Here is a 26,562-nt window from a genome sequence, read left to right as displayed (position 1 = left end):
ACCACTGCCTGGCTGGCCTCAAACTCACAGAGATCCACCTGCCCTTGCCTCCCAAGTGCTGGTATCAAAAGCGTGCGCCACCACTGCCCTGCCAAGTCACTTTGTGTCAGACCAAATCTGCCGCTGTGGCAGCTTTTGTTGCAAAACAGCAGGTACTTAAGCTTCCGCTAATTCAGGCAGTGGGGTTCCGCTGTAAAACTTAGCCAAGGCAGGCAGAATGGGCCTGTGTGGCCGAGTATGTCTCAGACTCGGCACTGGGGCCGGAGTCACGAACTGAAAAACAGCACCCAGGAGGGTGCTGTGTTAGCTAGCGGGCTACCCGCTTGAGTCGGGGGCAAAATAGCCCGATGTTGGATGCCAAAATGTAGCGGCGTAAACGAATGCAGACAGTTTGTAAAAATATATATAGTTTTAATGTAGAAATAGACTTACAGAACCACCGTTCCCGCGGAGACCAGGAAAGTAGAAGCGACAGCTCGGAGCACGCTCACCAAATTTATAGGCAGACATTAGCCCGAGGCGAACACGCCCCCTAAGGGGCGGGACTTATCCCTACATCTCCCCTTTTTGTCTAAATAAGACAGAACTAAACCAAATACAACTACATACAATAACAACAAATAATAAATATAACAAACAATATTGAGAACAAAAGCTTTGCTAAACATTCTATCTCAAGGAGTCCAAATAATGTAAAGAGTAACTACAATTATATAATCTTCAACTCAGTCAAAGATCTGAGAAGGGAATAAACACTACTCAACAAACGAGATATATCCAAAATGTGCAACAAGTGACAGAGACAACTGACTACCTGGGCAATCACCCAAAGTCTCATTTGCAATGTTGAGTCAACCAATTTTGGCTAAGGCCTAACATAACTGACATACCATTATTAAAGGCAAGGAACTTTTCAAAACTATCTTACCCTGTCTTGGCAGGATATGACAGTCCTGTTTTATCCATTGATGCACGCTCTGTATCTGTGTCAGTGGTTGAGGTATAGGCAATTCTTTGCCCAAAGGCCAGTTCTGCCAAATAGAAAGGCTCCAGGTGGAGTGTCTTTGGTGCTCAACATTCTCTCGGGAATGGAGTGGTGTTGCCAGGAGCAATCATACCATATTGGGATAGAAGCAATCCACAGGGTCTCATACTCTGTGAAAACAAAAGAAGAAACTCCTTTCCAAAGCATGATATCCTTAGATCCAAATTCTGAAGTCAATATATTTTCAAAATATCTATCTTGGATTAGTTCAGCAGCATTTATAAACAAATATTTTTTAGCAGCTGTTGTTCCTTCCTCAGCATTCAAACAATTCAAAGAGAGCATAATAACATACAGTATCAAGATTCTCTGTGTATTTTCCATCTTTGTTTGGCTTTATTTTAACCTCTACTTCTTTTATTTTTATTTTTACTTTTTGAGACAGGTTCTCTGTATATCTTTGCCCTGGAATAACTCTGTAGACCAGGCTGTCCTTGAACTCACAGAGATTCATCTGTCTCTACCTCCCAGGCATTGGGATTAAAGGTGTGTCCTGCCACACCTTGAAGTCACAGAGGTCAATCTACCTCCGCCCTTTGAAGTCTCAGAGGTCAATCTACCTCTGCCTCCCAAGTGTTGGGATTAAAGGTGTGTACCACTACACCCAACTACTCTCTTTCTTTCTTTTTTCTTACTTTTAAGAACTTTAACCTTTAGCCTACATATATATTTTAACACAGTGTAAACCATGTAGAGTTTTTCTTCGACTTTGAATCTTTCTTTTACTGTATATCTCTCTTTTTGTGACCACATGAGTCTTTAAGGAGAGGATGAAAGCCATGGCTTTGATGGCTAGATCCAGCCCATTCCTTAGCTTTCCAGCCTCATGGCGGAGGTACTGGCTGTAGCCATGTTTATTGCCACAACTCAATGGCATTTCACGGTCCATGCTAGCAAGCAAGCTGCAGCATTCTGCTTACAGACCACACTCAGTTGGACTGCCTGTTGAAAAGTCAGAGTTTGCCCTGGCAGTATGGACCATAATGCCAGCATTTTAAAACAGTTTTTTTTCTGCTACAGCTGAAAAACAAAAAGCATGCATTCGTCTTTTCATCAACACCATTTAAGTGTTTTGTGGCAGGACCTCTTAAAAGAACTGCAGGGTTCTGCAGCTAAAGCTGAGTCAGGAAGCCTCTCTTAGATGAGAGCGCTTGCTTGCCTCTAGCAAGCAGAGCAGACACAAGAAATTGCTGCTACCAAGAAAACATGCTTTATTCTTTCCCAAGCTTTCTCGGGCTTTCTGTGGATTCTGTTATACACGTCTGGTTGCCATTCTGTAGTGATGAGCTAGGGGCAGACCTGCTTTTCGTCTTGCCTGGCCTCCACATGGCTAGCTTTATACCCAAATTAACACACAGATTGTATTCATTTAAACACTGCCTGCCCCATTAGTTTCAGCCTATTATCGGCTAGTTTTCACATCTTGCTTTAACCCATAGTTAGTAATCTGTATAGTACCATGAGATGGTGGCTTACTGGGAAAGATCCTAACCTGCCTCTGTCTCAGGTCGGAGAATCATGGAGACTGCCTCAGTGCCTTCTACCCAGCATCCTGTTCTGTTTACTCCATCTACCTAATTTTCTGTCCTATCAAAGGGCCAAGACAGTTTCTTTATTAACAAATGAAAGAAACACATAGACAGATGACCCTCCTCTATCACCCCTGGGTGCTGGGATTAAAGGCATGTGCCACCATACCCAGCTCAAGTTTATAGTATTGATAACAATTTCTAAATCTGAGTTCTGAAAAATCTTGCAAATGTTGACAGTTACATTGCTGGGGCAGACTGATGGGTCACTAGCAGTGGAACCAGGATTTATCCCTAATGCTTGTAATGGCTTTTTGGGAACTTTTTCTCTTTATATGGATAACTTGGATCAGCCTAGATATAGTAAAGAGGGCCTTGGGCCTTCTCCAGAGTAATTTGCCTTAACCTCTCTGAGAAGTGGATGGCAGTGGGATGGAGGGTATGTGGAGGGAATAGGAGGAGAGGAAGGAGAGGGAACTTAGATTGGTATGTATAAGGAAAAAAAGATAGTTTGTTTTCTTTTTAAAAAAATTAAAAATAAAACTTACTAGATAAAATTTACCTCAAAGGAGTGTTTTTACATTAACTGATATGAGGACTATTTACAATTTAAAATAGAATGAAATACCATCTTATGACTCCATTTGTAGATTAGTGGAAGTGACATTGAAACTGTTGGCAATGTTGAACTGTTGGACTGTTTCCAATACTGTAGATGCCTATGGGAATGAGATTATAGTCTCTTTTTAGGAGCTTGGTTGAAATGTGACATAAAGAAACACACTGAATTAATAGCATTTATAACTTTGTGAAACTGCTAAAATAAGGTTGCTATATTGCCAGAAGAGATATCCAAGTATTGCCTTGGAAGACTTTCCAAACACTACTGACCATCCTCAATTACAGTAATGTAGATTTAAACTCATGGCCTCATTGTAATAGGATTGCTTCTTAAATTTCTGAGTTTTGCAGTTGGAAAAAAATAATTTTATTTGTGATAATTTATCATATTTTTATTTTCAGAATATGAGGAAGATTATGATGGCTTACAAAACCTTGATTCAACATCTAGAAAATATAGAGACCTGAATTTAACAACTCTGTTTGGAGATTTAAAATTTAATAATATGGTGGAAAAGGTAATAGAAATTGAATAAACAATTTTAGTTGAACTATCATTTTAAAAGTGTGTTTGTGTGTGTGTGTCTGTGTGAAGGCCAGAGTAACCTAGTGTATCACTTTTAGAATTTTACCTTATTTGAGACCAGCCATAACAGAATCTTGTAGCAGCAGAGAGTGGGAGATATACTAGACATCTTTCCCCTATTCCTGGTCTGAGAAGAGATGTCTCTCTTTGTTCCTGTCAAGTAGGACTAAGACACAGATGTGTATGGGCTCTGATGTAAAGAATACAACCTTGAGCTTCACCTATATTTTATACCATGGACACAGTGGTTAAATATACCACAGTACTATTGTATTCCCTTTAGTTTATTGTTATCATGTTGCATTCACACATTTTCTAACACTGCATTCCTGGTCTCCATATACTCCATCATGGTGTATTGCTTTGATACTATAGTCTTGGGTTCCTTTTGTTGTTTTTCCTGTTGAATTTTGCCTTGGTTGGCATCTGTGATACCTTAATATGATTTTCAGTTTTTGTCTTGTCTTACATTTATTTGTAAGTTTTTATTAATTATTTTATATTTTACATACCAGTACCAGTTCCCCCTCCCTCCTCTCCTAGCTTTCCCTTCTTCCTACCCTTATCCATGCCTCAAAAGAATAAGGCCTCCCCTGAAAGTCAACTAGTCTGTCCCATCACCTCGTTGAGACAGGATCAAGTACCCCGCCCCATGCCTAAGCTGAGCAAGGTATCTCTTCATAGAGAATGGGCTTCACAAAGGCAGTTCATGCTATAGAGTTAGGTCCTCTTTCCACTGTCAGTAGCCCCATATACTGCCCAAGTCACACTATTGTCACATGTATTCGGGGAGCCTAGTTCAGTCCTGTGCAGGTTCCCCATTTGTCAGTCCAGAGTCAGTGATTTCCCACTAGCTCAGTCAGCGGATTCTGTGGGTTTCCCCATTATGACCTTGACCCTTTTTTTCATATTTTAACTCCTCCCTTACTTTGTTTGTACTCTGAGAGCTCATCCCTGTGGTTAGTTGTGGATCTCTGCATCTGCTTCCATCTGTTTGGGGAAGAGAACTTCTCTGTGGTTGTGGAATGTAGCAGGCTGGTAATCTTTTGTTTATGTCTGGTATCCACTTACAAGTCAGTATACATAAATTTGTCTTTGTGGGTCTGGGTTTCAGCAGGGTCTTAGCCCACCCTTTAAGAATGACCTGGGTCCGAGGAAAGGTAAGTTGCTGCTCACACATTCCCCAGCCTCTCTTGATCCAGGAGACAGTCAGGAGAAACTGGGAGTCAAGTCAAGCAGGAACTCGATTAGTTTTGCACAGTAAACATCTTTTAAAGAAAAGAACTGTTGGGGTGTCGAAGAAGTGGGGTGTGGAAGTGTTGGGGGTGTGGCGTGGGTGGAAAGGGAGTCAGCATTTAAAGTAATGAATTTCCCTGTTGATTTATAGATTTTGTGCATGTATTTGTTAACAGTTTTCTCTCAATTTTTGAAATAATTTTACCACTCAAAATTTGTGTTTATAATTTTTTTAGTGGAAATAGCTACAGTTTCCATATGTTCACATCGACCCATTTCTTACTATATAATCGCTTATGAATAAATACAGTTCTCTAATTGTCATGATATGTTATAATTGTCTGCTCTGACAGGCTTGTGAGACAATGTCTCTGCTCAAGAAACTCTGGCCAGAAGGCTCTGACATCCAGCGAGCCCTTTGCGTCACTTCATGCTCCCTCTTCTTGGAAATGTACCACAGCTTCTTAGAGAACAGAGAGAAGAAAGCCTCCGAGCAGACGTGCGAAGACAGACAGGTGTGGCTGCTGCACTGGGATGCACTTGTGCTTTCTTATTTTATTGTTTTCACCAACCATTTCCCCACGTGGCACCGGGTTCTCTCTTGCTTATATGAACAGCAGAAATAGGAGAATCCCTGCAATTCATGTCATAAAGGAATACGCTGTTCCATGACTTAGTGTGTTTCCTACAGGTGCTTCACATAGGACATATGTGGTCTTCATCACCCGCAGACAGGCAAAGGAAGAAACAACCTGCTATGCTAATGTGCTTTGGGCTTTTTCTGTGCACAGTTCATGAAATGCTCAGGAAAGCATTGTTATTTCTATTCCACCATCAAAACACAGACTTTCAGTTTTTGAGAGTAACAGTCCTTCAACCAAAGGTGCTAAATAGTAATGTAGTTGGGATTAAGGTTTATCTTGTGCAAATTTCTCAGGGACTTTAAAAGATAGGCTCACACAGTGGTTCCCTACTTTCTAGGGAGAGACTACTCTTCTTAGTTTTCTTTATTGCAAAAAAGGTCAAGAATCAGGTGGCCAGTTGAGATTTAGCTATGACTAAAAGTCATATCTGCATATATGTTCTCATGGGCACTAAAGTGTACTCATGTGCACATTCCATTTTATATGTAATCTCAGTAGTATGGAGTCTCAGCTAATGAATCCTATTAACTTTGTAGATTTCAGAAATAAACAAGGTTCAGTTTTTAATATTTTACTTTGCAGTATCTCCTTAAATGTATATTTAATGAAACTTTTCTACATGATTATATGTCCAAATTTAATTCTTCCCTAAATTATGATAGTAAGTCAAACTTATCTCCCTGGAACTTGTAAACATTAGACCCTCTCTGGCATCTTAGGAGTGTCCCATTGAAGTATCCTTGCTCCCCCAACAAGACAAAATATTTGCCAATAGCAGTGATGTCCCTGCCCCATGATGCTAAGCACATCTACTTATTTACCTCTGCTCTCATCGTGCAGTTACAGCCTTAAGCTACATTGTTATTCTGTTGTCCTCATGGAGGTCGTTCATAATATTGTCTTCAGAGTAGGTTGCTTCAATGGAAGAGAGAATGTAGCATGTAGCTTCCCCACTCAAGGTCCCCTGGAACTTCCCGTTCACCACCTGGTTTATTAGTTTAAATCTGGAGTCCCTGAAAATACTGGGCTATGCCTTACACCAGCTTCTGCAAAGCTAGAAGCTTCCTTTTCCCTCTACCTCAAATGTTTTTAAACATAGCCAAATATATAGGTAAGTACTGTCTCAGAAACGGAGAATGTGTAAATGTGGAATTCCCACATAGAGAGCTTAGCTACAAAGTTCGGGCTTCTGCAGATTGAGTGTGTAGTCTCCCAGCCCACTGTTCCCTACTCACCTTCTTTACCTTCTACAGGAACAAGGTAGTTGTTTAACCCTGAAGGACGTGGAAGACTTCTGTAAGCTCCATTGCCTCAGTGTGGTTTTCCAACTCCACCTACCTCTTTCCCAGAGAGCCTGCTCAAGATTCATCACTTCTGCTTGGATTGAGGACCTCAAAACTGTCTTTAAAATGGTAAATATACTTACCTTTCTTATACTTTTGTTTTAACTACTTGATACATTAAAAACCATGTTAACCTTTAAAACAGGTTTATAAGAGTGGTGTTAAATTTTGGAGTCTTCAAAGATCGGCTTGTTTAAATAAGTCACTTGACTAGTTTCAACAATCATATTAAGTAATATGATTGTTATTAATAACAACCATCATGGCATCTATCCAACCCAAAAAGGAGCTTTTTGAAATTTTCCTTTTTAAAATTCTTGTCAGTGTGAGGAGTTTTTTCATTAACGAGGAAGTTTCTGGTGACCACCACCTTCTGCACTGAGAAAGAACTGAGCGAATGGATGCAAGGCTTTATTATTTTTTCCCATTCCAGATTATGGATACAGAGATTTTGGAGACCTTAGGAAAACAGAAAGCAAAAATATCTCCAGAGTTTTCTTTGCAAATCAGTGCCAGAATCTGTTAACACTCCAGTTTATTCTCTTCATTTTAATCAAACAGATATTTCTGTTTTTTAGAGCATGGAAAATATATATACACATTTTTTTCTTTTCACATCCTCCTTTCTTTCTATATTGGATGATATTATCTTTAATGACTACTAATTGCATCTTCATATATATGCAGTATATTTACATAAATAAATATCATATACATATGAAAGTATACATCATATATGTGTGTGTGTGTTAGTCATGTATACTTTCTTTTGGGATCATGAGATAAACAGTTAAGAAAAGTGTCTTATGCCCAATGAAATTAGGAATGTGCTCTTCCATGATGGAGATGGAGTGAGATGAACACCCTTCATCATTCCACCCTAGTTCTTCTAGACAATTACATCTTATAAAGAAAACACAGACTGAATATTAACACTTACTGTGAAGGAAGATCTAGGGTACTTTTGAAATCAATAGTGAAAAGATCTCTTAAGAAGTTATATATTCCATACTTTCTTCATCCATTCTTCCATTGAAGGGCATCTAGGTTGTTTCCAGGTTCTGGCTATTACAAATAATACTGCTATGAACATAGTTAAACAAATGCTTTTGTCATATGATAGGGCATCTCTTGGGTATATTCCCAGGAGTGGTATTGCTGGGTCCAGGGGTAGGTTGACCACGAGGGGGGCACCCACCCACTGAGACAGTAGAGCTGATCTATTGGGAGCTCACCAAGGCCAGCTGGACTGTGACTGAAAAAGCATGGGATAAAACTGGACTCTCTGAACATGGTGAACAATGAGGGCTGATGAGACACAAAGGACAATGGCACGGGGTTTTGATCCTACGTAATGTGCTGGCTTTGTGGGAGCCTAGCCAGTTTGGATGTTCACCTTCCTAGATATGGTCGGAGTGGGGAGGACCTAGGACTTACCACAGGGCAGAAAACCCTGACTGCTCTTTGGACTGGAGAGGGAGGGGGATAGGAGTAGGGGGAGGGGGAGTAGGGTGGGGGGAGGGGGAGAAAGGTGGGAGGAGGGGGAGGGAAATGGGAGGCTGGGAGGAGGTGGAAACTTGTTTTTATTTTTCTCCTTTTCTCAATAAAAAAAAAGTTAGCCATTAATCCATGTGATAATAGGATTGTAATGTGAGGATGTTAGGAATCTCTAGCAGAGAAGATTCCCTGGGAACACAGATTAATAATCACCATCATGTTTATGAACCATTTCTCTATAGGAGCTAAGCAAAAATTTTAGTTTGTTATTAAAATGTTTCCCAAATTAAAAAAAAAAAAGAAGTTATATGACCCAAGTCCTGAAGAATGGCTAGGTGTTAGCAGGGTGGACAGAAAGGAAACCAGACTGTGGGAGAAGTACTGTGTGTGACTGTCCTAAAGATAGCACAGACAAGGGACTGGGGTCCACTCATTGTATCAAGGACAGAAAACTATAGGGTTAGTGATGAAGCTGATGTAGTGGGTGAGAGACAAATCAGGTAACAATCCGTAGGTCAGGGCAGATAAGTTCATCATATGTTCACTGAGTGCCAACTAAATGGTTTATGTAGGCAAATGGCACTTCTTTTTATACACACACACACACACACACACACACACACACACAAACTGTTTTACTTGCAAATAGACCATCAGAGTGTAGATACAAAACTGGATTTGTTGGGATTAAGGAACTATTTAGCCACCTTCTTGTTGATGGTGTTAGAAGCTAAGGAAGAGCTTTTGAGCCCTCTACACTATACTCTGAGTATACTTGTACAGTAGCACTCTGAAGAGTGACTTAAGACTACCTGGAGGCAGAAAAGCTGCATGGAGAGTGTACCTTTGTTATTCAATGTGGAATAGTATTTCCATAAATGTCCCTGTATCCAAGTCCAGCATGGGAGATGCGAAGGAAATTCATGGAGTGTATTGATTTGACTGTGACTGAAGTGGTGATTAAGTTACATTAATTTTACTTGATAATGCTTGTATTACGTTACTATATTAGCATAATGTGACCCAGGATTGGGAACTGTAGTTTAGGAATAGGGCTCATGAGTGATGGTTCAGTTGGCCAGGCACGTACCTTGGAAGCCTGAGAACCTAACTTTGATCCCCAATGCACAACTGATGGAGAAAGGTCATTGGCTAATAAAGAAACTGCCTTGGCCCATGTGATAGGGCAGAATTTAGATAGGCAGAGTAAACAGAACAGAATGCTGGGAGGAAGAGGAAGTGAGCTCAGAAATTATGCAGCTCCTCTCAGAGCCAGATGCGATGAAGCTCCGACGCAGGATGGACATAGGCTAGAATATTCCTGGTAAGTGCACCTTGGGGTGCTACACACATTAATAGAAAAGGGTCAGGCAGTGTTTAAAAGAATACAGTTTGTGTGTTGTTATTTCGGGGCATAAGCTAGCCAGGCGACCAGGAGCTGGGTGGCAGGAATGCAACCCGAAGCTCCTACAACATACAACCATGTATGAAATCAAATCAGGCGTGGTGATGCTCACTTGTAATCCCCCAGGTAGGTAAATGGAAAGATCGCTTGTTGACCGTCCATCCTACTTGGTCAAGCTCTGGACCAGAGACAGGCCCTGTCACATACATAAAGTGGGATTTACCAGGTAATGACTCCTGAAGTCATTCTGTGGCCTCTGTGCACCTGCACACCAACACCATGCCCATATCCATACAAAGGAGCATCAGGACATATTGGATGTCTGCACTAGTGAACATTCATAGCTGCTGTAATGAAATTTTTGAAGAGTTCTGTGGTGTAGTAAATACTAGCATGATGAAGGTGGTTCTATGTAGGTTCTACTGATTCTTGAAGGAAAATTCTGTATCCTAAACCCCATAGGAGGACACTATTTTGGTGTTTTGTTAGTGCCTAAGAGTGGCAGGCTCTGTGTGACTCTGTTATTAATGAAAGATAGGAAGACTCCACTTCTCAGTCCCATTTTCATTTAAATGTTTTAGTATGGGTCATATACTAAATATATTAAATCTATTGTTATCTGCAATTAAAATAAACATTGTGGCACCAGTAATGTGCTTTGACTATTATTATTGATTTATTTCTCAGTTATATTAAATTATTGTGTCACCTTTATGTAGCTTAAGTCTGGTCCATAAATGGGAGCTGGCGTGAATGCAGCAGGTGTGATACGGACTTGAATGGAAGTCTTCCTTGCACAACTGTTAGCAGTGAAGAATTTTTGACAATTTTTAATATACAAGGAAGTGCTTTCGGTTAAAAGACATCATAAAAAAAATCTTGAAATATTTAACAGTGTTCTAAGATGGCCTGGTAGGATGTACCTGATAATTTTAGCTGATCAGAAATAATAGCTTTATTTTCCTCTTTATGTTGGGAAGCATTAAGTTTTAATACCAAGGCATAGAGAATAATGAAAACTCACTTGGGAGCCTCTCACTTTAATTCTGTAAATCATACCATTAAGGAAGAGTTGCGTCTACTGTGTAAGTGCTGCTTGTGCAGACATTCTGTCTTTGTTACAATGGAACATCACCACGCAGCCTTAAGTTAGTGGAGACCTATCAGCATTTGGTGGGTGGGAAATGTTTTTCTTTCTAGAACCCTTAGCAACCCAACATTTACAACTCAAAATAAACAAAGAAACCTAGGGAAATAATAGAAACACATTCAAAAGCTTAAGAAATATACAGTTTTTGAGATTTTGATTACATTGGGAGGAAACAATCAATAGTAAATAAATAGATATTTCTTTAACTGATGATAAATGGTTGGGTTTTTTTTTTGGTGTTTTTTTTTTTTTTGAGACAAGATCTTACTCTGTAACCTAGGTTGGTCTGAGACTGACTGTGTAATCAATCAATTAATCTGGCAGGCATCCTCCTGCCTTAGCCTCCCAAGTGCTGAGATTACGTGCAGTTTAAATTCATTTTTGAGTTTTTATTTTATGTAATGCTTCAATTTTTAAGGAACAAAGTATAATCGTTATTCAGCCTATGTGGGTTTACATTCTAATGAGTATTCGGACAGTCTTCTCATTTGCCTTTCATTTGCATTAGAGATGCATATGGAGTCATTCTACATATTACTGTGGACATGTAAGCTGTTAACAACTTCTTTTTTGATTTCCAGAAACAGTGGTGCGAGTATTTCATCCTAAGTAATGTGTACATGTTTAAATTTTGGAGTTTGGATTTACTTCACCTTTCTGATTTAAGTGATGAACATTTGTTGAAGAATATTGCTTTTTACTATGAAAATGAAAACTCAGAAGGTATCAGCTTGCTATATAATACACCTCCCCTTTCTTTAGAGAGAAAATGCAGAAGTATCAGCTTACTATATAATACACATCATCTTCCTTTAGAGAGAAAGCTCATGAAGAGTTTCAAGCTTCCAAACCATTTTGTAAATGCCTATTGTATAAACAGTAATTATTTCAGTTTCCCAGTCTTTGTTTATAATTTACATTTGTGGCAATCAGAATGAATATAACAATTCAAAAATAATTTTCAGTTAATTAGCACTCCATAATTATTTTTGTTAAACATTCATGTTCATGTGTCTGACAGTTCATAACAGATTGTTTTCATAAATTGCATGTAATATTTATTTATGAAATCGCTCATGAATAGAAACATTTCACTTTATTAGATACTTAGTGATTTTAAGTTTTTCTAAGAGATACTACCTATTATTTCTTATATAATTTGTGTTTTGTTAGACTATTTTTTCTTGTGTTTTTATAATCAAAGGAAAAGAAAACACATTTTGAGAGACTAGTGCTTGAGTGAGTAGTATAGAAATGTCTTTAACAGAGAGAGGCGAAGCAGCGGCGCCAGACACACAGAGGCGGAGCAGCGGCCCCAGAAGCACAGAGGCGGAGGCGGCGCCAGACGCACAGAGGCAGAGCGGTGGTGCCAGACGCGGCTGAGCGACACCGCTTTCAGGAAGAGGCTTTGGGAGACCAGCACGGCAGCAGACGCAAGCGGCAGGGTCAGGCATGCAATAAGGAGAGCAGATCGCCCTACTACAATCAAATCAAAGAGGTAGGCCTTGTTTGGCCAGGTCACTGGCAAACGGGGAGACTGGTCCTGTTCTGAAGACCCTTCGGAGGGGTGAGAGGGTTCTTGGCCGGCAGCAGGAACCAGGAAACAGAGCAAGGGCATTTTGTAAGCGGAGCCCTGGGCCAGCAGGGAAACCTGATCCGGTTTTTATAAGACTCATTAGATAGGATTAATAGGAGGAGATGGGCAGACGCCAAGGCAAGAACTCACCCAATAATCTGAAAAACAACATGAAAACACCAGAACCCAAGGCTCTTACAACAGAAGTATTTGAACAACCTAACACAGAAGAAGTGGAAAAAATTGACTTTATGAACGCAATAGAGTCCCTTAAACAACATGTAAAAAATGCCCTTATAGAAATGGATGAGAAGTATAACAAAAAGTTTGAAGAAATGAGTAAATATGTACATGATACCCTGGGAAACCAAGATAAAACGATCAAACAGGTAATGGAAACAGTTCAAGAATTGAAAACTGAAATGAAGGCAAGGAAGAAAATACAAACTGAGGACCAGCCGGATATGGAAAATCTAGGTCAACAAGCAGAGTCTACAGAAACAAGCATAATCAATAGAATACAAGAGATAGAAGAAAGAATCTCAGATGCTGAGGACACCATAGAGAAAATAAACGAACAGATCAAAGAAAACAGCAAAGCCAACAAATTCTCAACACAAAACATTCAGGAAATATGGGACACAATAAAAAAACCAAACTTAAGAATAATAGGAATAGAAGAAGGAGAAGAGTCACAGCTCAAAGGCCCAGAAAATATATTCAATAAAATTATGGAAGAAAACTTTCCCAACTTAAAGAAAGATATTCATTTAAATATTCAAGAAGCATACAGAACACCAAACAGACTGGATCAAAGAAAAACATCTCCTCGCCATATAATAATCAAAACACAAAATATACAGGTTAAAGAAAGAATATTAAGAGCTGCAAAGGAAAAAGGGCAAGTAACTTATAAAGGTAAACCGATCAGACTTACACCTGACTTCTCTATGGAAACTATGAAAGCCAGAAGGTCCTGGATAGATGTACTGCAGAAGCTAAGAGACCATGGATGCAAACCCAAACTACTATACTCAGCCAAGCTATCGTTCATTATCAATGGAGAAAACAAGACATTCCAGGATAAGAATAAATTTAAACAATACGTAGCCACAAATCCAGCCCTACAGAAAGTAATAGAAGGAAAATCGCAACCCAAGGAATCCAACACTGCCAACACTGCCTACAATAACCCAGGCATCTAGTGACCCTTCACCAGCACATCTCAAAGAAGGGAGACACACAATCTCTACTACCAAAAGCAATAAGAATAACCGGAGTAAACAACCACTGGTCATTAATATCACTTAATATTAATGGGCTCAATTCACCTATAAAAAGGCACAGGCTAAAAGATTGGATACGAAAACAGGATCCAACATTCTGCTGTTTGCAAGAAACACATCTCAACCACAAAGACAGGCACCTACTCAGAGTAAAGGGTTGGGAAAATGTCTTTCAAGCAAATGGTCCTAAGAAAAAAGCAGGTGTGGCCATATTAATTTCTAACAAAACTGACTTCAAACTAAAATCAATCAGAAGAGATCGAGATGGACACTTTATACTCATAACAATAACAATTTGTCAGGATGACGTCTCAATCCTGAATATTTACGCCCCTAATATAAAAGCACCTACTTATGTAAAAGAAATATTACTAGAACTCAAGGCAGACATCAAACCACACACACTAGTAGTAGGAGACTTCAACACACCTCTCTCTCCAAGGGACAGGTCAATCAGACAGAAACCTAATAGAGAATTAAGAGAATTATTGGAGGTAATGAAGCAAATGGACTTAACAGACATCTATAGAACATTCCACCCAAATAGGAAAGAATGTACCTTCTTCTCTGCAGCTCATGGAACCTTCTCAAAAATTGACCACATACTTGGAAACAAAGGAAACCTCCACAGATACAAAAAATATCAGTGTCCACCTGTGTCCTACTGATCACCAAGGATTAAAGTTAGAAGGCAACAACAATGCTACCCACAGAAAGCCAACAAACTCATGGAAACTGAACAGTCAACTACTGAACCACACCTGGGTCAAGGAAGAAATTAAGAAAGAAATTAAAGTCTTCCTTGAATTTAATGAAAATAAGGAGACAACATACTCAAACCTATGGGACACAATGAAAGCAGTGCTAAGAGGAAAGTTCATAGCACTAAGTGCCCACTTAAAGAAAACGGAGAATGCATACATTGGGGACTTAACAACACACCTGAAAGCTCTAGAAAAAAAAGAAGCAGACGCGCCCAGGAGAAGTAGAAGACTGGAAATAATAAAACTGAGGGCGGAAATCAACAAAATTGAAACACAGAAAACAGTCCAAAGAATCAATGAAACAAAAAGTTGGTTCTTGGAGAAAATCAACAAGATTGACAAACCCCTAAACAAACTAATTAAATGACAGAGAGAGAACACACAAATAAATAAGATCAGAAATGAAAAGGGGGACATAACCACAGACACAGAGGAAATTCAGAGAATCATTAGATCTTACTACAAAAGCCTGTATAACACAAAATTGGAAAATATAAAAGAAATGGACACTTTTTAAGATAAATACCATATACCAAAGTTGAACCAGGACCTGGTGAACAATCTAAACAGACCTGTTAGTCACGAAGAATTAGAAGAGGTTATCAAAAACCTCCCTACCAAAAAAAGCCCAGGACCAGATGGTTTCAATGCGGAATTCTACCAGAACATCCAAGAAGAGCTAATACCTATACTCCTTAATGTATTCCACAATATAGAAACAGAAGGGTCATTACCAAACTCCTTCTATGAAGCTACAGTTACTTTGATACCAAAACCACACAAAGACTCAACCAGGAAAGAGAATTACAGGCCAATCTCACTCATGAACATCGACGCAAAAATCCTCAACAAAATACTGGCGAACCGAATCCTAGAACACATTAGAAAAATTATCCATTATGATCAAGTAGGCTTCATCCCAGAGATGCAGGGCTGGTTCAACATACGAAAATCTATCAATGTAATCCACCATATAAATAAACTGAAAGAAAAAAATCATATGATCATTTCATTAGATGCTGAAAAAGCATTCGACAAAATTCAACACCCCTTTATGATAAAGGTCTTGGAGAGAATAGGGATACAAGGATCCTACCTAAATATAATAAAAGCTATTTACAGCAAACCAACAGCTAACATTAAATTGAACGGAGAAAAACTCAGAGTCATCCCACTAAAATCAGGAACACGACAAGGATGTCCACTCTCTCCATACCTCTTCAATATAGTGCTTGAAGTTCTAGCAATAGCAATAAGACAACATAAGGAGATCAAGGGGATTTGTATTGGAAAGGAAGAAGTTAAGCTTTCGTTATTTGCAGATGATATGATAGTATATATAAGTGACCCCAAAAATTCTACCAAAGAACTCCTACAGCTGATAAACACCTTTAGTAATGTGGCAGGATACAAGATCAACTCCAAAAAATCAGATGCCTTCCTTTACACTAAGGATAAGGAAGCAGAGAGGGAAATCAGAGAAGCTTCACCTTTCACGATAGCCACAAATAGCATAAAATATCTTGGGGTAACCCTGACGAAGGAAGTGAAAGACCTATTCGACAAGAACTATAAGTCTCTGAAGAAAGAAATTGAAGAAGACACCAGAAAATGGAAGGACCTCCCTTGCTCTTGGATTGGGAGGATCAACATAGTAAAAATGGCAATTCTACCAAAAGCAATCTATAGATTCAATGCAATCCCCATCAAAATCCCATCAAAATTCTTCATAGATCTGAAGAAGACAATAATCAACTTTATATGGAAAAACAAAAAACCCAGGATAGCCAAAACAATCTTATACAATAAAGGATTGTCTGGAGGCATTACCATCCCTGACTTCAAACTCTATTATAGAGCTACAGTATTGAAAACAGCCTGGTATTGGCATAAAAACAGAGAAGTCGACCAATGGAATCGAATAGAAGACCCTGACTTTAACCCACAAACCTATGAGCACCTGATTTTTGATAAAGGAGCTAAAAGTATACAATGGAAAAAAGACAGCATTTTAAACAAATTGTGCTGGCAAAACTGAATGTCAACCGTAGAAGAATGAAAATAGATCCATATCTATCACCATGCACAAAACTCAAGTCCAAATGGATTAAAGACCTCAATATCAGTCCGAACACACTGAACCTGATAGAAGAGGAAGTGGGAAGTACTCTACAGCACATGGGCACAGAAGACCACTTCCTACGTATAACCCCAGCAGCACAGACACTAAGGGCATCATTGAATGAATGGGACCTCCTGAGGCTGAGAAGCTTCTGTAAAGCAAAGGACACTGTCACTAAGACAAAAAGGCAACCCACTTACTGGGAGAAGATTTTCACCAACCCCGCAACTGACAAAGGTCTGATCTCCAAAATATATAAAGAAATCAAGAAACTAGACCGTAAAAGGCTAATCAATCCAATTATAAAATAGGGCACTGAGCTGAACAGAGAATTCTCAACAGAAGAACTTCAAATGGCCAAAAGACACTTAAGGTCATGCTCAACTTCCCTAGCGATCAGGGAAATGCAAATCAAGACAACTTTAAGATACCATCTTACACCTGTCAGAATGGCTAAAATAAAAAACACCAATGATAGCCTTTGCTGGAGAGGTTGTGGAGAAAGGGGGACACTCACCCATTGCTGGTGGGAATGCAAACTTGTGCATCCACTCTGGAAAGCAGTGTTTCGGTTTCTCAGGAAATTCGGAATCAACCTACCCCTGGATCCAGCAATACCACTCTTGGGAATATACCCAAGAGAGGCCTTATCATACAACAAAAGTATATGCTCAACTATGTTCATGGCAGCATTGTTTGTAATAGCCAGAACCTGGAAACAACCTAGATGCCCTTCAACGGAAGAATGGATGAAGAAAGTATGGAATATATACATATTAGAGTATTCCTCAGCAGTAAAAAACAAGGACTTCTTGAATTTTGCATACAAATGGATGGAAATAGAAAACACTATCCTGAGTGAGTTAAGCCAGACCCAAAAAGAGGAACATGGGATGTACTCACTCATATTTGGTTTCTAGCCATAAATAAAGGACAATGAGCTTATAATGCATGTTCCTAGAGAAGCTAAGTAAGAAGGTGAACCCAAAGACAAACACATTGGCATCCCGATGAATATTAACCTTCATCAGGTGACGAAAGGAGACAGAGACAGAGGAGCACGGGACAGAAATCTCAAGGTCCAAATCAGGAGCAGAAGGAGACGGAGCACGAGCAAGGAACTCAGGACCGCGAGGGGTGCACCCACACACTGAGACAATGGGGATGTTCTATCGGGAACTCACCAAGGCCAGCTGGCCTGGGTCTGAAAAAGCATGGGATAAATCCGGACTAGCTGAACATAGAGGACAATGAGGAATACTGAGAACTCAGGAACAATCGCAGTGGGTTTCAGATCCTACTGCACGTACTGGCTTTGGGGGAGCCTAGGCAGTTTGGATGCTCACCTTTGGAGACCTGGATAGAGGTGGGCGGTCCTTGGGCTTCCCACAGGTCAGGGAACCCTGATTGCTCTTCGAGCAGATGAGGGAGGGTGACTTTATCGGGGGAGGGGAGGGAAATGGGAGGCGGATGAGGGGGGGAGGCAGAAATCCTTAATTAATAAATAAATAAATAAATAAACAAAATGAAAAAAAAGGAAATGTCTTTAACATCAAGATTTGGTCCTGTCATATTTTAGGAATTGGAATAAATTACCTGCTTTGAAAATAATGGTTCGTTGTTAATTTTTATTTTAGTTTTATTCAGTGTTATTGGTTAAGAAGCTATATGTAGTATAATATTTTTATTATCTTAAAAAAATTAAATCTGTTCTGTTGGTTATCCTTAGTTAAGACATTAATTTTTAATATCAAGTTCTCAAGCAGAAAGACAAGATCAGTTTTGATAGGTACCTTGTCATTGGTAAGCTCAATAGATTCAGTGGTAAGCTCATTGAAAATTTCACTGTTAGCCTCATATTTCAGAGCCTACTGACTTAATGATGTTATGTGCTTTAATGCGTGTGTCAGTGCTTCTTAACAGTGTATTTTTAATTTTGTGAACCAGGCCTGAATTTGAATGTAGGAGATGTCATCATGAAGGAGTATGTACATCTCTGGGATACAGTGTCAAAGTTGGTGGGAAACTTTGAAGTGGGAAATCCATTTCCTTTAAGAACAACAGAACGTCATTTTCTTAAAAAGACCCTATCACCAATCAAAGGTAACTTATCCCTAACTTAAATGTCATTTTCTTTAAATGACCCTATCACCAATCCAAGGTAACTTGTTCCTAACTAAATGTTTACTTTAAAATACCACATCACCAGACAAAGATAACTGATTCCTACCATAAATCGAGGAAGAAAAAAACCTCTTGGAAACTCCAAGTAGAAATTGTTTTCTAGCATTTGTGTGTTTGAATAGTTGTCATATCCATGTGGTAGTGTGCTTTAAGTAATATTGAACATTTAAACGTTGTTTGTTAATTAATAATACCACACGTGAGTGAATTCTCTTTCTAGCAATGTAACCTCTGTCAACAAAAATTTTCAATATTCTAATACATCATGATGGCTCTTCTCCAAATAATAGAATGGGGGAAACCTGCAAAATAACTGGAGGAATTGAGATCCATCTATGCTCTACCAGCATAGAGACTAGCATGGTAGCATATTCAACATCTGTGTTGTATAGTAACAAAGTAAACACTAGACTTGTGTTGGGAAGAGTAAGCGATGCTAAAGAATAAAAAGGAGCCAGCAGTCACCTTAGAGAGACTTTGCCCAAATCAGTGCATTTGCCTTCTCTGTGCTGCAGATATACAGAGTGTTTTTGGTGACAGACACAGTAGAAGAGGCCAGAGCCAGGAGGTGGTAGAACTGACAGTCTTCAGAAAGCCAAGGTCCATAGGAGCAAACCTCACAGGTTAGCTCCTCCCAGACCTGCCTTTCAGTGAACAGAAATAACAAAGAAGTCACACTGTTTCTGCAGCATAATAAATCACTCTTGAGAATTTGGAATCTAAATTGTTATGCCACAAGGCCCCTCTAATCCAGTAAATGAAAGTGATTGGAAAGATCTGGCAAATTATCATGAGGAAGAAATCATAAACATTTTTATAGGATTATGTGTCAAAGATGGATGCTGATAGAATTCACAGATGAGCCAAGAAATAACTAAGAACACAATTAGCTGTGTGTAGGCAAAAGTTTCTCATTTGTTCCTGTCTACTTAGACCCAAAATAATCATACATAAACCATATTATTTTAATCACTGATTGGCTAATCACTTAAGTGTAATTGTTAGCTAGTTCTTATATCTTTGGTTAACCAATTTCTATTATTTTATATTTTATCATGAAGTTCATGGCCTACTGGCAAGTTCCAGCTGACTTTCCCTTCTGGTGATTGCACAGCGTCTCTTGACTCTGCCTTCTTTCTCACAGCATTCAGTTTAGTTTTCCCCATCTAGCTCTTTTCTGTCCTATCACAGGCCAAAACAACTTCTTTGTTAACCAATGGTATTTACATCATACAGAGGGTAATCCCATGTCAGCTGTGGACTTAGAACTGATAAATTCTGTTTGTTTAATCATCACAATTATTATGTACTTTCTGAATATAGTTTGAAAACATTTAAGAGAAATTAAATGTAAAATTAGAAATGAGAAAAATAATAAAATCTTTAAAACAATATTTATGTCTATAACCAGACTTGTAAAAATCAAAATACTGAACATGTTTAAAATTGATTGGATATTAATAATGGAGGAGTTTTGGTTCTATAAATAAATAGAAAAAGAGCCATACTTAAGGTTGGAGACATCCCTCACAGGTCGTGTGTCCTCGCATGTTTGAGATTATGTGCTCAGTTTCCCGCACAAGAAAATAGAACAGGTGAAATATACCATTCTGAGAAACGACAAAAGCTAGTCACAGAAAGAAGGATACGATGTGATGCCATTACATGCACAGTCTAAAAAAATACATAGAAGTAGAGCAAAGTAAATAGGTAGTTATTGAGGAAGCAGTGTTGGGGATGGGGAAATGTAGGTCAAAGGGTACAAATATGGAAGATAAATATATGGCAGGTAATAGGTCTGTATTTGATGTACTTGATAAGGCTACTGTAGTCTATGAGGGCTAACACTAATCATATATTTCATAGTTCCTGATCCTCCTGTCCCCACCTGTCAAGTGCTAATACAGGCATACACCCCCAGGCCCAACTAATACTATGCATATCTATCTATGTATCTATCTATGTGTCTATCTATGTATCTACCTATGTATGTATGTATGTATCTATGTATCTGTGTATCTATGTATGTATCTATGTATGTATCTGTCTGTACACACATACACACATATGTCTCAAAATAAGTATATTAAATCATGGTATATACCTTAAATAAATATAAAATTAAATTTCAGCACATAAGGTATTAAAAGACATGGAGACTAAAAGCCAATCTTTGGTTCATTTGGAAACTTGGAAAGAAAGAATGAATTGATGTGAGTGAAATTTTGTTTAGAAAGTAATGACCTAACATTTCCCTGAATTAATCAAGACAAATTTTATACATTTAGGATGTCAAATCAGGTAAGTTAAATGCAAAAACATATTAAGCCAGAAGAATACACTCCCTTGACACACAAAGGGAAACTGCAACATGTAAAAACTACAGAGATCTCATAGGATTCACAATTAACTCTAAAGAATTAGTCAAGTGACAGATTTCACAGTAATGATAAAATTCAGAATGTTCAGAATTATATGTGATTATTAAATTATATTAGGGTAGAGGATAGTATGCATATTTGCAGAAAAACAAAAAAATGGCTTAGTCATAATAACATAATAACATCTTTAATATTGTAGTGAATTTCAGAAAAAATTATTTTAGAGGAAGTAGCAAAAGAAATGTTTCCTGAAAACTTAGGATACATACATACGTGTGTGTGTGTGTGTGTGTGTGTGTGTGTGTGTGTGTGTGTGTGTGTATTCTTCTATGACAATGAATCCCACCTCACAAAAGAACACTGGAGCAGGGAGTTTACTGTAGCAGTCAGAGAGTGGTTCAAATTAGGTTAGGGCAGGAAATGAAGAGCACTCTGCAGAGTTTGTCTATGAGCAGGTTTTTACTTTGGAAGACATGGGGTTGACTGGGAACCTTTGAATGAAGTTCATACTTTCTTGGAAATATCTCTTGCAAATACCAAGAGAGCTGGGGTATTTATTCTCCAGTTGCTGTTATGACTTTGACTGAGGGTCATTCTCAGAGCTTCTGGTTTGATCTCTGTGGTTACAGGGAGAAAAGTACTTAACCTACCTGTTACAGAAAGTAGCCTGGGCAAACACAGGAACAGAGAGCATCAGGAGAATTATGAACAATATGTTAAATAAAAATTATTCACTAGCCAATTATCACAACTATAAGGTGTGTCTGATCTATTTATTATCTGTCCATCTGTCTATCTGTCTTTCTGTCTATCTGTGTCTGTCTGTTTGTCATCTGTCCATAACCTACCTACTTATCATCTAGCTGTCATATGTCTGTCTACCTGATCTAGCATTTTGTCACCTATCTACCTGTTTTGCATAAGCATGTATATAAACCGAAAGGAAGCTCAAAGGGAGTATTGTAATAATCTCAATCTCATGACCTTTGTTTTTCCCTTTTTAAATTCATATTTGACACTATGTATGTGATCTCTCAGATTGTTATCTTTAGAATCTTTACCACTTATTAGACAAAAATAAAAGGATTAGACATTTGAACATAAGCACCACAGAAAATATCTATCATCTATTATTTATCTCTTTATCACTTATCAATAATCTGCCATCTTTATCACAATGTATTAATTTTGCTATGCCTATTGACTCTCTAGCCAGTGAGCCACCTATTTTTCATCTATATACCTATTGAAGTGAATATGAAATGTTTTTAAATGTGAAATTTTGGGAAACAATATATTGTCTTCCTTTCTGAAAATTTCACATTTAACTTGGTCATATTTACTTTTGTTTACAGAAAGTTCCCAGAAAAAGATGCCAAATTTGGGTTTTATTCCAATGTCATGTGCTTTGGTTGATGAATTTACTGGAGACATTATGAAAGACTTGCCTTTCCTAAAGAGGTAAGGCCCCCGTATGTATTAATAAGTACTTGTTTGGAATGAATAATAGCTATTTATTAAGAATAAGCCTTTGAGAAGGCTTTTTCTGAATAAACTGCAGAAATATGACACAGTAAGATAGTAAATTACATGTAATATGTATTTGGAACATGTTGCCCATTGCCCATCTTTATTATATCTGTGTGATTTTAATTGGAAAACAAAGCACTCTATCCCTAACATACAAGGAATGTTTGAGAGTGTTGGAGACCTGAAGTGGTCCTGGCTTCTGAAACTTCTAAGAAAATGCTTTTTTGCTTTCTACTACACATGTTGTATCCTAGAAAGAGGAGAAGAAACTATGGTTTTCAAAGTTATAAAATGTGTTGGATTTGGAGGCCTGGAATTTGATATATGCTTGTATTTCTTTTTGTCTACCAGTGATGACCCCATTGTTTCCTCACTGGTTAAGCATAAGGAATTCGATGAGCTTGTGCACTGGCATTCCCACAGACCTCTCAGTGATGACTATGACAGGACAAAGGCCAATTTCAATGGTGAGCTTGCCGATTCTGCTAAACTAATTGAAATCTACATTACTCTGGCCTTTATTTCAAAGTATAAATCACATTGTGAACTCAGATCAACAGTTTTGGGGAAGAACATTCAACAGGGCACAGATGGAGAACAGGAAGGATGTTAACAGAGATTTCTCCCTTCGTTTCCTTGTGGTTATTCATATGGAGGGTGGAGGTGGTTTAGGCAGAGGAGTGCATTTGTGATCTCCTGAGTTTGACACTGTGTTAAGGAAAGAAGGCTTGTAGTTTAAGAAATCTGGATGTCCTTTGAAGTGTAATATATAGTGATGAAGCTCTCAGCTCTATGACTGTGTGCCAGGATGAGGGCCTTACTTTTCCCTATCCATTAATTCAAGGAACTCAGGTGGCTTTCTTCTTGATTTTCCCTACTGAAGCTTATTCACAGGGCACAAACAGGTAACATATAGAGTCTGTCTCTAAAACAAAACAAAGAACCCCCCTAAAAAAAACCAAATCACCTGGAAAGAAGGGTACTCATGGACCTCCTACTCCTTACTGCTAATCCAGATGGATTCTGGAGGAGGGTCACCATTAGTTCAGTTGTGTACCCAGTGGTGTGCTCCCAGGGCTCCATTGTAGAGGCCAATAGACAAACCCACAGTCCTAATTAAAGTTAATGGGTCAGAAATCAAACCAAAAATGCTTGAGTATGGACAAAAGACTTTTATGGAGATGGGGGAGCTGACAGGTTAAATTGGATATTAAAGAGAATGGGGGTAAGAAATTAGAGAGCACTACATCCATTATCAAAGAACACATTTAATCAATAAAATTAAATAACATTCTTAGTATTTGCTTTTGGAAACAGAAAGCGTTTGAACCGCTGGGAGTTGTTGACCAGTAGCAGAACCTTAAACTGCATGCATGAAATCCTAGGCAACAATATGAAAAGTTGCCACCTTTGTCACCTTTGTAGAATTTTGAAAGTTATTCTACAGATGTGATAGTGAAATTGAAGACAATTTTAGATACACTCTTTGGGCAATCTGCTCAGACAAAAGTGCTGTTGTACACTAGAAAGAATAGCACCTGTTTATGGAGTGGTGCGGAGAGTTACAGATGCTGCTGAGAAAATATAATCATTTACATTTTAAGTTTTTTTTCTTCTTCAGAGCGTACAAGAGACCCCCGCTATCTTAGAAGTGTGCAGAAATATCATCGTTTTCAACGATTTTATGGGAACTCATTAGAATCAGTGTCTTCTAAGCTCATCATAACTCAAGGTGCTAAGCCGAAGAAGGATTGCAGTAAGTCCAGGAGCACAAAGACACGTGTAAGTTTCCATAAATTCCATTATCATTAAAAGCTCTTGCTATTGTTCTTTTTATTGATTTTATTGAGTTATGCATTTTTTATCTGTTTCCCTCCCTTCTTCTTTCCTCCCCTTCAACCCTCTCTCATGGTCCCCATGTTCCCAATTTACTCGGGAGACCTATTCTTTATTAAATTGGTGGTTCTCATCACTTTGATGGCTTCTTTCCATGAGGTACCATCTTTTTTCTTATTTGGGTGTAGTGGTTTGAATGAGATGTCTCCCATAGTCTGAGCATTTGAGTGTGTGGCGCCCAGTTGGCAGCACTGTCTGGGGAGGCTCAGGTGGTTGGCCTTGTTGGAAGAAATGTGTCATGGAGGCCGGTTTTGAGAGCTTATAATCCTTGCCATTCCTTTTTACAGTTCAAGACACAAACTTTCAGCTTCTTGCTCCAGGTGCCATGCCTCTGTACCACCATCACTGGTTCTCAGCCCTCTGGAATCAATAATGCAGATAAATTTTTTCTTCTATAAATTTTCTTGGCCATGTTATTTGACTACAGCACAGAAAAGTAACACAAAGAACAAACATTTATTATGATACCTGCTAGAAAGTCTAACTTCCATATAAATTATTACATATGTTCCTCTATGCAATAACATATACTTATTTAGAGAACCAAGTAAAGCATTAAGTCAATAAAGGTTTGGTCTAAAATTTTGCAATAATATTAAAATGTAGTTTATTAGTTAATAACAATCAGAATGTTTTTCACAAATCCAGCAAAAATAAGCATACAACACAGGGATTTCTTTGCCTGACTTATACAGATTTTCTATGCTTTCCTCAAAGTATTTATATAATTAATGTTTTTACTTTTTTTAAGGTATACAGTTAAACCTTCATGATAGAAACATCATGATCACGTACGGAGTAGGAAGGTGACTCGGTAGGAAAGGTAACAGAAATGCAGTCCAGGAAAGAATAGCAGGTGCCACTGCATGGAGACCTAAATGAATCTTTGCAAGATCTCTTTGGTTTTATTATATTTACCCTTTTATATTTAACACTACATCGAAATTTAGGAAATTATCTATGGCAAGTCTTTATATTCACTAAGTTGAATTATTATGTTTTCAATCAACAGAGTCTTAATTAAAGACATATTTTTATGATTATTCAAGTATGGGGTCATGGTCAAAATCATCTGAGCATACTTAAAATATTCACCAAGAAATGTCAGTGTGGGATAGTTCTTTCTTGTACAAATTGTGTTTCCTTCCATTTGGGCAGGAGAGCAAGGCTGACATAATTGCTAGAGAGAATAAGAAGAGGTTGATTGCCAAGGAAGAACAAAGAGAAGAGCAAAAATGGAATACCCTGTCATCTTCTATTGAGAAGGAGATGAAAAGGAATGTAAGCTCCAGGATGAAGAAGCTGGAAGAGTTTTTGAAATCATGTAAAAGTAACTCAGTAAAAGTTCAGGCTGAAAAAGCTGGGTTAACGGCTTGCTTGACAGCATGGAAGGATCATTGCCGAGCTGAAGGTGTGTGGAATGTAATTCGGGTGGCTTACCTTGATGAGCTAGAGTTCAAAGAGATGTAAAGACAGTGCCTTATCACCTGCTAACTAGAATTTGTATAGTAAGGCTGATAAAGGTTCTTTCCTCTGTTTTTATCAATGAGCAATGACATCTCAGGGAGGTGGCAAACAGCAAAGACAAAGCATATTCATAAGCACAATTGGAGATAGCTTTAAACTAACTGCTGACCAGGAAGAGAGCATTGTTAGCAGAACCAATAACAGTGAGACACAGTAGAACTCATAATTTATTTTTGAGTTCCAATGATAAACATTTTTTTTCTGGATAAGTTGGTGTTTATGCTTGCCTATTAATTTAGT

The 26,562-nt window shown here is 38.4% G+C and overlaps 1 protein-coding gene across 1 annotated transcript; it reads left to right on the top strand.

Moving 5' to 3' along the window:
- The first annotated feature begins 4,920 nt into the window (after positions 1-4,920).
- LOC142857047 (putative ATP-dependent RNA helicase DDX60) lies at positions 4,921-26,265 on the top strand. The gene is made up of 10 exons (XM_075984656.1): positions 4,921-4,941; positions 5,371-5,532; positions 6,915-7,073; positions 11,638-11,779; positions 18,752-18,907; positions 19,504-19,611; positions 22,725-22,830; positions 23,251-23,366; positions 24,521-24,681; positions 25,954-26,265. The coding sequence occupies exons 1-10, from the start codon at positions 4,921-4,923 to the stop codon at positions 26,263-26,265; spliced, it is 1,443 nt and encodes a 480-aa protein (XP_075840771.1).
- Positions 26,266-26,562: the final 297 nt, after the last annotated feature.

This window comes from Microtus pennsylvanicus, chromosome 9 (assembly GCF_037038515.1).
Source record: "Microtus pennsylvanicus isolate mMicPen1 chromosome 9, mMicPen1.hap1, whole genome shotgun sequence".
Lineage (NCBI taxonomy): Eukaryota > Metazoa > Chordata > Mammalia > Rodentia > Cricetidae > Microtus > Microtus pennsylvanicus.
The sequence above is the reverse complement of the archived record's forward strand: the minus strand, read 5'-3'. Positions and strand labels throughout refer to the sequence as shown.